The 15,022-nt window shown below is 33.3% G+C and overlaps 1 protein-coding gene across 1 annotated transcript; it reads right to left on the bottom strand.

The window, feature by feature from the left end:
- Positions 1 to 10,563: 10,563 nt before the first annotated feature.
- LOC103863515 (rubredoxin) lies at positions 10,564 to 11,332 on the bottom strand. Its single transcript, XM_009141257.3, has one exon. The coding sequence runs from the start codon at positions 11,227 to 11,229 to the stop codon at positions 10,669 to 10,671; it is 561 nt and encodes a 186-aa protein (XP_009139505.1). The 5' UTR covers positions 11,230 to 11,332; the 3' UTR covers positions 10,564 to 10,668.
- Between the last annotated feature and the right edge of the window lie 3,690 nt (positions 11,333 to 15,022).

The raw sequence follows: 15,022 nt of genomic DNA, 5'->3' as shown, positions 1-15,022 counted from the left end.
TATATAAAATGTAAATATTGTTAATTTATTATTTAACCGCTGCTGTATTTGGTAATTAATCAGTCATAAGTATTATACAAAAACACCAATTTCTAACCGTAAATCAATCGTACAAATATTTTAAAACTGCTAGAAACCGCAACCACGCGCAACTGCGACTACAACCAATTACGTTTGAACCAGGCCCTAAGACGGCTTGAAGTTGTTGGCGAGAACGACATCACGTCCCGGTTCTTAATTTTGTGCAACCACGCGTAGTCGTTTTTGATATTTGTAGTAGAGTAAACCGGATGAAGTTCTGAACCGGAAAATGCTTTCTTTTAGTCATCATTCGTTAAATAACTTGAGATATCTTAATTAGTGAATCTCTAAGAATAATCTTACTTTTATAATTTTGTACAATATAATTAAAGTTCACTGTTCAAACCTTTTTTCTATTTTTTTCATTTTTCTAAAGCACATAAAATAGTATATTAAAATTTTATTTTTGAAATCATATTTCTATAGAGCATTATCACCGCTAACAGTTTTAAATTGATTATCTCATATATAAGTATTATATTATTAAATTGATGTAATTTATTGTCGTAACTAAAACTAGATCTTGACCCGTGCAACCGCGCAAATATTTTTTTCAATTTATATACATAGATATTTATTTTAGATCATTGGTGGTATATATTTTTAACGTTAATTATATATTTAAATATATATATATAACTATTTCAAATACAATAATTTCATAGTTTATAAGTTATAATTAATCAATTGTTTAAAATCATCACATGCATTTATCACTTCTTATTATATATTTATCTTATTGTATTTGCATTTAGTTACTGAAAAAAATATATGCATGAAAAACATATGTGAAAATTATTTTGTGATTAGTTTATACTAAATTTTGACCCATCGTCCTTCAAAACTGGATTTTCTTTTAGCAATATATTTTACGTTTATTCATTATAGAAAATATATTATTGTATATACAAAATTTTAAGATATGTAATTTTTTTATACATGTATTATATAGTTTGCCAATATTAAGCCGTTATGTCATCATATTATAATTTTATCATAAATATTTATATTTATGAAAATAAATTTATAAATTTATCTATTTAATATAATTTAGCATATTTAGTTCAATATAACAGTTTATTTTAACATAATTTATTATTATTATAAAATATAAAAAAAATAAAATAGAATTTTTATTTTTCATTTTATAAACGATAACTGAATATATATCAATGCATAATAATAATTCTATTTAAAATTAAAATATATCATTATTAAAATAGTTACAAGTATTTTATATTATTAGCTTTAGTGAATATATGAAACTTACCAACATAATTTCTGGTTTTATTTCTAAATTTTAAATTTATATATGGAAGTTAAATTAAATTGGACTTACATAATAGAGAAGAAATATTTTGAGATACTGTTAAGAAAATAACAAAAAATATTTATAAAAGAGAAACTATAATATATTGTACTTACAAACTAATTTTGTAGTAAATATTTTTATTTGAAACAGAAATAATATTTCTTTCTAACAAATATTTTTAAAGATCTTCATAAAATGTATTTTGAAAATTAATAAATATGAATTGTTATTATCATTAAAATATTTATATGATTTTAGTGTTCGTTCATCGATCAGAAATAAATTTAATTTGAAATTCTAATTATATTTTATGATAACTTAAATTTAAGTTAATTAACTTTCATAAATAAAATTTATCCTAATTCTGAAAAGATTTTCTAGAATTTTCTTAAACAATATTTATTTGTATTTTAAATAAAAGATAAAGATATGATGATTAATTTATATAAAATTTGATAAACTTTCTACAGGATGGTCCAAAAAAAAAAAAAAATCACACATAAACTAAGTCATGATTTCTGTTTTAATACATAACTAGATCTCGACCCGCACAACCGTGCGGGTGATTATATTCATTTTTGTACACATAATTATTTATTTTACATGGCTAACTATAATATTTAACATATTACAAATTTTTTAATATAACATTTTAAAACACAACAAATTTATAGTTCACATACAGTAACTTAATTTATATGTTTTGAATTTTAAGTGATAACATATATTAAATCATGTGATAAAATTCTAAATTGAAAAATCTTATTGATTAAGGAACAAAAGTTTAATTGAAAATTATTATATTAAATTAGTATCGTTAATTTAGTAAAATATTGTACATGAGATTAGTTATAAGTACAAAAATTAATTCGATTTTGTTTTAGTTAAAATGAAATATATATTTAATTTTCAAATAAACATGAAATTAACAAAAAAAAAAAATTTAAGTGAAAAAATAAATACACATTTATTTTAAACAAATACGAAATTGATTGAATATTTAAAATCGTTATTTTAATGAAAAATTAAATATATTTTATATTGTAAAAAGGATATGAAAAGATTTTTATTCAGATACAATTTGAGAGAAAATATAGGAATATATATTTGATTTGTTTGTTATAGAATATTCCAATATCTGAAATATTTATACAAAAAAATAATTTAAACAACTTTCTAAGGGTGGTCCAAATTAAAACAAAAAATCACACAAGAATTAAGTCATAACTTCTGTTTTAATAGTATAGATATTTAAATATATAAAGTTCAACCAATTGTTTAGTCCAAATTCTTTCCCTTGGACATTGCTTACCAAGGGATTTAAAAAAAGTTATGTGTTATCATGAGTACTTTTATTTAGGAGAATTTCAATTTTATGATAAGTTTGATATCATTTTTAAAATTTAATTTTTAAAATATAACCATTTTCAAAAGGTACCTTTAATGTGTAACAAAAAAAATTAAATTAATTCTCCTAAGTAATTTACAAAATTTTAAAATAATTTATAAAACATGTGTGTAAGTTTACAGACTCAAATTCACCCCCTAAACAATAATCCTAAACCTTAAACCCAAAATGTTAAGATATTTTTCATTGAATGTATTTTTGAAGTGGTACCAAACTTAGAGCATTTTAGGCAATTTATCCTTTTATTTTCAATAGGAAAATATGACATGATCTACTAATAAATATAATATGGCTTTAAGCTAATTATTACATAAACAATTGTATTTATTTATTTTTATTTACATTAAAAATTTAAAATATTATAATAACTCCATAAATTAATAAATATCATAGTCCCAACATTATTAATTTATAGAGTTTTTAGTGTATCATAATTAATTTAATTTAATAAAAGAACTCTAAAATAAAGTAATAACAGAAATATAAAAATATTTAGTTATAATAGATAAATGTTTTCGGCAAAATTATAGGTTTAAATACATAAATATCTGCTCACTAAATGTAAGTATAAGATAAATAAAACTGTTTATTATTTTACTAAATTTGGTCAAATAAAAACTAAAATTAAAATATTTTTAAAGAATAATAAATAATAATTTTTTATTTAAAAAATAAAGTTATATTTTAATTTTAAAAATAAATTAATTTTGAAAATATTTGTATGAATGGCACAAGAAACTTTCTAATTTTTAAAATTAATTATCTTTTCAGTCAGACTCCCAAATCTCTGAACTCATTGTTTTCCTTCAAAGCACAAAGCAACAAATACAATTATTGGAGCAAACTACAAGCCGAGAGTAAAGGAGTCGTTGGAGCTAATTTGTTTTGAATAATTCTTGTTCTTAGTTTATGGTTCAGTAAGGACCGAGTATTTTGGTCTTAGTTTATAGCTTGAATTCAACATGATTTTAGGATCTTTGTTAAGGTTATAAACCTATATAAAGCCATTTGTCAATAATTGTATAAAAGCAGAGTATTTTTAGACTAAAATAAAGAGCGTTGGTTCTTTCAAATTGGTATCAGAAATCTACTTTCTGAAAACAAAAGAGGCCGAAAATTTGATCATAAGTGATAGAAAATATGGGAGACCAGAAGATGAAGCTTTCTCAGTTCTATGGGCACTGAGATCACTAGAGTGAGGTTAGTGAGAACTTCTTCCGTGCTAGAGGTTTATGGAACCTGATCGAAACCGGATATGAAGAACCAGCAAACAACGCTTATGTCAAATGAACAAAGGTAACAGTTGGAAAACCCCAAAAAAAACGACCACAAGTTAAAACACTATCTCTATCAGAGCATCGATAGGGTTACCATTGTGAGAAATCATAGATCAGGATGTGAGAGTATGAAAAAACAGAGTATAGGTGTGTGTAGTGATGAAGAGAGTAAAGAGATTTGTGTAAGAATCAAATAAAGAGTAATGGAGAGTAAATGAAGAATAATGTGAAGAACAGGAGAGAGAGATGTTGTTACAATGAGTAAAGAGAAATGAAGGATTGATTTTCTTAATTTATTATCTATACATACAATGATATTTATAGAAACATAATAGAGAAGTGAGATGGTAAGGCTGGATAATAGGATGCTCTAAAGGCTTCACCAGATTTGAATTCAAATATGTGTTCACACCTTAAAGTCAACACTCTCCAACAACTCTTTTCGTCTCAATAAATCAGCCACATCATGTCGTAACTCAGCCACCTCATGTCCTAACTCAGTCGTCGTAACTCAGCCACTTCATGTCATAACTCAACCGTCATAACTCAGCCACCTCATGTCATAACTCAGCCATCTCATACTTCAATCCATATCTCAACCACCTCATGCAATATCTCAGTCACCTCTTGGAAGGTTTGAGGTGTGGGTGAAGATCCCAACACTTCTCCTTGGTATGTCCCTCCCTTTTGCAGTGCTCACACCTGAGTCGTCTCCCCTCCTCCTTCTTGTACTGAGCCTTATGTGGCTGAGAAGGGGTCGCTGCTTGATTTGCAAGAGAAAGAGGCTCCTTTCCTTGAAACAAATCGTGTGACCCTTGCTCCTTTTAGATTTGAGAGCACACTTCTTCAAGAGATGGCAGCTTGTCTGATCTCAGTATATGCTTCACCAAATCATTGAAGGTTGGATGACGAGTGAGAAGCAGCCCAAACACCTTGTTTTGCTCTCTTCTTTCATTGAGTAGGTTTGGGTCTGTTGTAGATGGTCTCAGCATATCCAACTCGGCCCACAGGGACCTGAACTTGCCAAAGTGCTCATTAAACTCCATCTCCTTCTGAGACAGGTCGTTTATGGCCTTCTTGAGCTCACACACTCAGCTTAGGTTAGAAGAGTTGCCAAAAACCTTGTAGAGAGTCTCCCAAAGCTATTTAGCACTCTCACAATATGAGTAAGCCTCCATAATGGAAGTTTCAAGAGAGCTTTGGAGTATGAACAAGACCATGAGGTCTTCTTGTTGCCATTTGTTTATATCTTCAGATTTGGAGCCGGTTTGCTTTGGAGCTTCTTGTATACAATGGCTCCATAAGCCTTTTCCTCCAAGAGCTGTCTTCAGAAGTCTGGAACGGAGAAGATAGTTTGACCCCTTGAGAAGTACATGAATAGCCACACCCCTAGTGTTCTCCATCTTGAAGAGTTTTGGATTAGTGGACTATAGAATGCTCCCACTGGTTTGTAAGAGACTGAACATCAAAACTGGACTTTGGTGAAGCTTTCTTGAGTTCCAGAGACTGAGGACCTCCTTTATCTTGAGTTCTTATGAGTCTCTTCCCTCATGGAAGAGCTTTGGACCAGAGGATACAAGGATGAAAAGAAACAGAGTTTTTAAAGAGAGATTTGAACTGGAAATGGTTTGCGGAATCTTTATAGGTTCTCAAGATCTTGTTGCTCTGATACCATGTGAGAAATCATAGATCAGGATGTGAGAGTAAGGAGAAACAGAGTATAGGTGTGTGTAGTGATGAAGAGAGTAGAGAGATTTGTGTAAGAATCAAAGAAAGAGTAATAGAGAGTAAATGAAGAATAATGTGAAGAACAGGAGAGAGGGATGTTGTTGCAATGAGTAAAGAGAAATGAAGGATTGATTTCCTTAATTTCATTGTCTATACATACAATGATATTTATAGAAACATAATAGAGAAGTGAGATGGTAAGGCTGGATAATAGGATGCTCTAAAGGCTCCACCAGATTTGAATTCAAATATGTGTTCACATCTTAAATTCAACACTCTCCAACACATTTTTTCTTCTCAATAACTTAGCCACCTCATATCGTAACTCAGCCACCTCATGTCATAACTCACGTCGTAACTCAGCCACTTCATGTCATAACTCAACCGTCATAACTCAGCCACCTCATGTCATAACTCAGCCATCTCATACTTCAATCCATATCTCAGCCACCTCATGCAATATCTCAGTCACCTCGTTCCAATGAACTCACGGACTTTGGTACTTGCTCCCTTGGTGAAGATATCAGCTAGCTGGAAGACTGAGTTGGATGCTATGTGTATGGCAGCCTGGTTATCACAGTGCATTGTGATTGATGTTGTTGTCTCAATGCCCAAGTCTCTTATCAAGTTCCTTTTGCTTCTTGCTCTTCATGCTTGGTCTCTTCATCAACTCCAGCTTATTTACCTTCATTCTAACAACCATTGAGCAGATCTTGGACAGGAAAACATCCAAAATCATTTGGAAATCGATGAAGGCAAAGTTTGGCGGAAACGCTGGACCGAAGAGGTCACTGTTGCAGAAGTTGAGAAGAGATTTTGAGGTTTTAGAGATGAAATAATCCGAGAATATTTAAGCGTACTTCAAAGGATGAGAAACAATGGAGAGACCTTGAGCAATACAAAGGTAGTGGAGAAGATCCTCAAAACCCTAAGTGAGAAATTTATGTGTGTTGTGCTCTCAAGGAGTCAAAAGATATTGAAAGCATCACTCTAGATGAGTTACAGAGCTCCCTTGCAGTCCATGAGCAGAAGTTCAAGAAGCCAGAAAAGGGAGATGATCAAGTGCTAAAGGTAACTTACGGGAGAGGAATGAGTGCTAGAGGAAAATGATCTGCAGGAAGAGGTAGAGGGTGTGGTTGAGGCAGAACATTCAACAAGAGCATTGTTGAATGTTATAAATGCTACAAGATGGGCTTTTTCAAAATCAGAGTAGTCTGTTTCCTCATCCCATTTTCAAAATGGGATGAGGAAACAGACTACTCTGATTTTGAAGCTCAAGAAATGCTCCTGATGGAATACATAGATGAGAGGATGATGAAGGTTCAGACGTGAAGGACACTTCAACCCGGGTGTTAATGGCTAAAACTGAAGAACATGGAAGTGGGAGAAGACGAGCATGGTTCCTTGACTCAGGATGCTCCAATCACATGAGTGGAGATCATGAGTTATTGTCAAATGTTGACATGGAGTTCAAGGATTATGTGAAGCTAAGTAACAATAAAAGAATGGAAGTCAAAGGCAAAGGGAGTGTCTAGCTAATGGTGAATGGTTCAACCTACACCATCAGCAACGTCTACTACGTACAAGATCTGAGAAACAACTTGCTGATATCTTACGTAACTTGGTCAATAATAGAGAGATAAGTCCCTAGCATTGAAGATCACAAGAGCAGGTGGCTGATATCTTTACAAAGGCCTTGAGTTGTGACACATTTGAGAAGCAGGCATGGAATTTGCTCAGCTAAAAGATAAGGTAAGATTTCACTAAACTTAGTTTAGGGAAGGTTTGTTGGAGAAAATTACGAGCTTAGAATAAAGGAGTCGTTGGAGCTAAGTTGTTTTGATTAAGTCTTGTTCTTACTTTATGGTTCAATAAAGACTTTTGAGTCTTGTGGTTTTAGTTGGAAGTTTGTATTCAGCATGATTTTAGGATCTTTGTTAAGGTTGTAAGGCTATAAATCCATTTGTTATTAAAATACATATCATTGGTTCATTCAACAATCTCCGTGGAAAAGTATCATCCGTCTTTTGCTTCTACTTCATGGTTTAGGTTTTGGGTCTACTTCTATGTTCCGAGTTTGTTAGGATTTCGCTTGATACAGTGAGTATTTTGGTGTGTTTCCTGAGAAATCACTTTGTGATTTAGGAAGCATGAACTTAGATTTACATAAATCATCTCTGCTGTTCTTGTTCATGTCGAAGTAACGGGAAACTTTGTCGGTTGAATCTGAGAGTGGTAAAAGGGGTTTAATTAGGGCTTCCATATGGATAGGATCAATAATCTTCTCTCGGATGATTTGCTCTTGAAGATGGTCTCATAACTTCCTACCAAAACTTGATTTTTGATGATTGTTTCGTACTCGAGCATTCTAAATATGAAGGATTTCGGACAGATCAATGGTATTGAACAGAACTCCTGTTTAAGAAGCTTTGAGGTTCCACGTTCTTGTTTGTTGCAGTTGAAAATATGGCAACAATGGGTCAGAATGGGAATGGCTTTTGGTGTCCGTGAACTTGAAATTCCTCACTGCGAAGAAGATTTTGAGGAATATACATCATTTAAATTGCTAAAGACTCTTTATACTAATGAGAAGCTTCAAGTTTTGAAACCCACTTACACTGTTACTTTGGATGTCTTGAAACCCACTTACACTGTTACTCTGGATGTCCCACTTTATACTCAAGGATCTACAGTTTTCAAGTGTATAGTATCACACCAAACAATGTCACCTTAGGCTTTTATCATGTTCTTGAGAAGTTGTTTTGGACAAAACTGAAAACTTTTTTCGTCGAGATTTAGTTTGTTATTAAAATACAGATCATTGGTTCATTCAACAATCTCCGTGCAAAAGTATCATCCGTCTTTTGCTTCTACTTTCATGGTTTAGGTTTTGGGTCTACTTCTCTGTTCCGAGTTTGTTAGGATTTCGCTTGATACAGTGAGTATTTTCTTGTGTTTCCTGAGAAATCGCTTTGTGATTTAGGAAGCAGAAACTTAGATTTATATAGCTCATCTCTGGTGTTCTTGTTCACGTCGGAGTAACGGGAAACTTTGTCGGTTGAATCTGAGAGTGGTAAAAGGGGTTTAATTAGGGCTTCAATATGGATAGGATCAATAATCTTCTCTCGGATGATTTGCTCTTGAAGATGGTCTCATAACTTCCTACCAAAATTTGATTTTTGATGATTGTTTCGTACTCGAGCATTCTAAATATGAAGGATTTCGGACAAGATCAATGGTATTGAACAGAGCTCCTGTTTAAGAAGCTTTGAGGTTCCACGTTCTTTTGTTGCAGCTTTGAAGATATGGCAACAATGGGTCAAAATGGGAATGGCTCTTGGTGTCCGTGAACTTGAAATTCCTCACTGCAACGAAGATTTTGAGGAATATACATTATTCAAATTGCTAAAGACTCTTTATACTAATGAGAAACTTCAAGTCTTGAAACCCACTTACACTGTTACTATGGATGTCCCACTTTATACTCAAGGATCTACAGTTTTCAAGTGTATAGTATCACACCAAACAATGTCACCTTAGGCTTTTATCATGTTCTTGAGAAGTTGTTTTGGACAAAACTGAAAACTTCTATTTTCCCAACTTACAAAGATTATCTATAGTTGATACATGTGATACAATAAACTTGGGTGAACATGGAATCCACAAGTTTTTGATCAATGTCCCATCTTTGACGTACGTGAACTTTCGAGATATCTTTAGGACTTGTGTTTGTGTGAGAATATGCTTGACAGCAAATGTTAAAGTTGGTTACGAAATTCCCGAAAAGCTACTGTGATCTCTTCCATCAGTCAAGCGTATCAACTAATGTATATCCGCTTCACTGGAAATTATTAAATCAAAAAGAATCTTTATTTCCTGTAATTTATTACATATGTACTGTTGTCCTGATGTTTTTTTTGTAAAAAAGAATTCTATGCAGCTTCAGAACCACATTGTTATTCTATAATCTTGTTCATTTGGAGCTATGTATAGATTCCAGAGGGAAGTGGGATCTACTTACTTGGATGCTCGAAAGTTCTCAGAATCGGCAAAGGTATATATTTGACTGAACCTGCAGATGGCTTTAGTTTCTTTATTCAATTGTTTCATTGTCTTCAGTTATAATTTTAGGGTCTAGCACACGATAAAAATGTATTCTATTAGTGCAAAGAACACCCTTTTAACACCATGCCCACTGAAGGTTACTGGACAGGACCAAATTCAGTTTCCTGAATGTTTGATGTTCCATTTTCATACTTTCAAGGAGGGGCATCCCTAAAATATTGAGAGCCATAAACATTTTAATAAAGTTTTAACAAAAAAAAATTATTTTATAAATTTGGAGACTTTTTACATTGTAATTTTTTTAAAAAAAATTTGGGAACCCTAGTCCAATGTTTCATTTCGACTATGCTCAGTACCATCCTGTTTTCAAGTGGAAGAATTACAACACAAAAGACTAAGAAAAGAAAATAGTGGCTTACATCCATGAGAGCACAAGCCAGTTAAAGATTGCGGATATCTATTCTTGTAAAAACTATTGGAATGTCAAGGAAGAGCAATCTAATAATAACATGATTAACATCTAAAGAGTCTACAATATACTGTCATTAAGCATCTAAAGATTCTAGATGAAGGCAAATCAAGTGCTGTTTGAACACAGTTGGCACGCGAATTTAAGAAAGAATAGTTCAGTGTTGTTTTATTGCCCCATTGTTTCTTAATAGTTGTAATTCTCTATTTCTCCAGCGTCTTGCTGAATCCAAATGTATAATGTAGCTTCCGTTTATAAAGGAGACAAATGGTGTATGATAAGATAATAACATGATTAACATAATAATAATAATAATAAACATGAGCAGTTATTGGATGAAATAGCCACTCAAGAAAAGCAAGAAGAAGAGGAAGAGACTCCCGAAGATGAGAGCTGTCTTCTGACCAGAGGTAAGTTGATTACCACCAAGTCCATATTGTTGATTCTGAGCAAAACCAGCGATCTCAACCATTTTACTCTCGAAGAAACTCTGAGCTGCTCCACAAGTTGGACATCTCCAGTCTTCAGGCAACTTATCAAACTGAAACCCAGGAGGGATCGGGTACGATGGGTCACCCGCGGACTCGTCGTACTTGTACCCACACGATCTGCACTCGTAGATTCCAGTGTTCAGAACAGCGAATTTCTCCTCCTCTCTTCTCCGTTTCTCAACCGCGTCTTCTTCGAGTTCGGGCGTTGTGGCGGAGTCGTCTCTTGAAACGGCTGAGCAGCGGGAAGGTGTGGATTGGTAATTTGGGGTAGTGAAGACTTTGCGGTGAAGCTGTTGTTGTTTCTTGCCATATCTGAGAAACTGTGTCCGTTTGAGGGAAAAAGAAGAAGAAGAATGGAACTGAGCGATAGGAGAGAAGGAGGACGTAGCAGTCGCCATGTTTTTCTTCGTTTAGTTTTTGGGTTTGTTCATTGTTTGGAGAGAAGAACGGGATCCACTGGACAAGGGGGAACTGAGAAGAGGTAGAGGAATGAAGGCTTGGATAAGATTTTTGAAAAGCATCGTGGCACCACGTGGACCAAAACTCTTCATGATAATCTTATTTCTTTTATTTTTCTTTGTCACACTGATAATCTTATTTCTCTATATACTTAAAAATATTCCTTGATTCCTTCCTATTTTTTACTCTACTTTATCAATAAAGATATAAATATTACGTTTATTAAATAATTTTTATATATTTGGCTATTTAAAATTAAATATAACATATTTAAATACATAAATTGCATTTTGGATACTTGAATATACATCGATTCTCAGTTTGGCTTTGATGTTTTCGTTTTTTTCAGATATAGAAAAATGAGAATGGTTCCAAATATTTTGTGCACTAATTTGGTTTCAGTCAAATTTTTTATTCAGTTTGGTTTGGTTTTTATCTGAATGTCCTAGTTTCACCATGTTCATTATAGGTCACTGGAGAGAACCAAGTTCAGTTACTGAACGTTTGATGTCCCATTTATATACTTTCAAGTCGAAGAACTACAACACTATTGAAATTTGAAGGAAGTGCATTCTAAAAAAACTCAGTGAATTGGTTTCACTGCCTAGAGCCTCAAGCTCATGTCAGCTTTGGTTGGATTGGGGAACGATTGTAGTAGCATGTTCATAGAATTCCAGAAGGATTATGACTAAAAGTTAGATGTGTTTGAAGCTCTTATAGCTTTTTTATGTTCTTGCTCTTGCATGTTTTCAAGAAGATTAGAGGAAAGAGATTGGATTGTAGTTCTCTTGAGGATTTGGTTTCATCACCTCAACACTATCATTATGAAAATATAAATTTCTCCTCTGTTTTTTTCTATCCAATGCTATATTTAAAAGAAAATTGATTCAAGCAAAACACATTAATGTGGACTTCTATTTCAAAAATGGATAAATGGTTTTTGATGAAAACTCGTTTTATATAGAAAAATCTAATAAATTTGTTATATACTTCTCTAGTATAAATTAATCATATAGCTACGAAATAGTCACTATGGGTTTGTGACTGAATTTCAAAAAACAAATCACGAATATATACGAAATACATAAACAGTGAAAAACATGACTAAACGTGTCACACTGATATAGAGTTTCAAATCTCAAATTTAAAGTGGATACTAGCCATGGGCATTCGGGGTCACAATTGAGTTTCGGTTTTGTCCAATCAGGTTATGGTTTTTCGATCAGCCCCATTCGTATTATATGAAAGTTCGGTTTGGGATCGGTTCGGGTCCTATCAAGTTTGGGTCGGAGTTAGTAAATTTTCAAAAAAAAGAGTACAATCTGATGTACTTTCGGGTTCAGGTCCTAATCGGTTTTTCGGTTTAAAAATACTTGATTTGTACCTTTTTGTAACCAAAACATAAGTAAAAACGGTTCTTCGGTTTTAAAGTAACAGATTTTTACCTATTTGTAACCAAACCATAAGTAAAATCGATTCAAAAATAAGATATGAACATCACATGTGATCATTCAAAATCAAATGAAAGGTAAACATATTTATTGATAAAAAGAAATCAAAAAAATAAAAACATAAAACGAAAGCCAAGTTCTCATGAAATAAGAAACATTATTCAGTGAAAACAAAACCGAAATCTAAAAACTTCAAGCTTCAACCATCAATCTTCATATAATAAAGACACCAACATTCATGTAATAGATAAATATTTTAGATGTTCAATATATCTTAGTGTATTTTGGATACATATTAGGAACTGAGATCATGTTTACTGCAAGATCATTTTGGGATTTTGAATGTTTCGGATTCTATCGGATATCCAATTAGGTTCGGATTCAGTTCGGATAATACCCATAACCCGAAATACCATAAAAAAATATTCATTCGGTATTTATATCGGGTTCGGATCGATTCAGATTAATTTTTATCGGATTGGGTTCGGTTTGAGTTTCCAGGTTCGGTTTATTTGCCCCCTAGCGAAGATGACCAAATTGGATTATGCTGACTCCGATCTTGACAGATCCATGGTTACTGGCTGAATTAATAAGGTTCGTGTATGGAAAGCTTCTCTTGCTTTGACATGGTGTGGTGGCGCGTAGGAGGTGCGTGGAGAGCACGATCAAGGTCTGATGGCGAATTTTAGTTGGAGGGGACGTTTTGGTTCTCTCATTTTCACTTAGATTACCATCTAGGGTTTTTAGTCTTTAGTACTTTCTAGTTGCTTGGATTTTTCTTTAAGCTCTGTTCGTTTGTCTTTGAGTTTTGAGAAGTCACTATTGTGTGGTCCTTGAGATTTCAGTGCTTGCAAGCGGATTCCGAAGCTTAAATGCGGGTTATAGCGATTTTCGTGATGGTTGAGTTGTTTTAAGTCCTTGTAGCTTCAATAAACCGGAAGCTTCTCATGACTGACATAGACCTCAACCCTTTGTTTAACCATGCAAGTTCTTTGAATTGCATTCGTCTTTGGCGAGTCAAATGTATATGATTGATTTGGAGGTTTGCTTATGGTCGTGGTTTTTTTAGCAACAGCCGGCTTGTGGCTTTGGGTTCAAATCTTGTCTAAATTGTCGACTTGGTTTATCTCTTTTTGCTCTTTAGTTCTGATGTTTCAGACTTGTAACCACTACAAGAAAACAGCGGTATTCTGACGGACATTCCGACGGAAAATGAAATCCTCAGAATATCCCGAGGAATTTTCGAGGATATTCCGAGGAAACACAAAATTTGGTTTCCTTAGAATTTCGTCGGATTATACCGACAGAATTCCGAGGAAATATCATTCCGTCTGAATATTCTTATGGAATACCGAGGAAAATTGTATTCTTCGGAAAAAATCGATGAATTCCGAGGATATATATAGCCGTTAGAGAGCCGTTGGAGAGCCGTTGGGGGATTTTAAAAATTCCGAGAAAATTCCGATGAACTAGCCGTTGGCGTCGGAATTTCGTCGGAATTTCCTCGGTGTGTCGGCAGGATTTCAACTATAAATACAAGAACCCCTCTTCCTCTTCATTCACTCCATATCTTCATCCTCCCTCTTACTCTCTTTACACACGAATTTGATTCATAAAAAATATGTCTTCTTCAAATTATTTTCGTTCTTGGATTGATCGACCTCATTTGGATCCGAACACGAGATTGCTTACGGAAGAATACCAACGAGGTATAACCGAATTCATGGGGTTAGTTCACCGACAACCGGAAGCAAAAACAGGTATGTTAAGATGTCTTTGCTCTAATTGTAAGAAAGGTTATTAAAGAGTGGGATGTTTGGACTCATCTATATTTGAGTGGGTTTACACGAAGTTACAAAATTTGGTATCATCATGGGAAAACTGATTATGAACATGGTAGTACTAGCGAACCTCAGCCAGCGGTTAGATTAGAAGAACCAATTAGAACGGATGTAGATTATGGTGTAGGTACTGAGCATATGGTAAATGATCATTTTAGAGGGGAAGATTTACCCAATGCAGAAGCTAGGAGATTTTATGATATGTTGGATGCTGGAAAGCAACCATTGTACGAATGTTGCAGAGATGGTCATTCAGCTTTATCATCTGCTACAAGATTGATGGGCATTAAAACAGATTATAATTTGGCTGAAGACTGTGTGGATGCGATTGCTGATTTTGTAAAAGATATTCTACCCGAGAATAATGTAGCTCCTGGTTCATACTACGAGGTTTGGAAACTCGTAGCTTGTCTTGGTTTATCGTATCAGGTAATAGATGT

This window comes from Brassica rapa, chromosome A04, assembly GCF_000309985.2.
Source record: "Brassica rapa cultivar Chiifu-401-42 chromosome A04, CAAS_Brap_v3.01, whole genome shotgun sequence".
In the NCBI taxonomy this organism is placed as follows: domain Eukaryota; kingdom Viridiplantae; phylum Streptophyta; class Magnoliopsida; order Brassicales; family Brassicaceae; genus Brassica; species Brassica rapa.
This window is presented reverse-complemented; position numbering and strand designations above follow the sequence as displayed.

Excerpts from the sequence above, each read along its gene's own strand:
- LOC103863515 (XM_009141257.3), bottom strand. The coding sequence starts at position 11,229 with ATGGCGACTGCTACGTCCTCCTTCTCTCCTATCGCTCAGTTCCATTCT.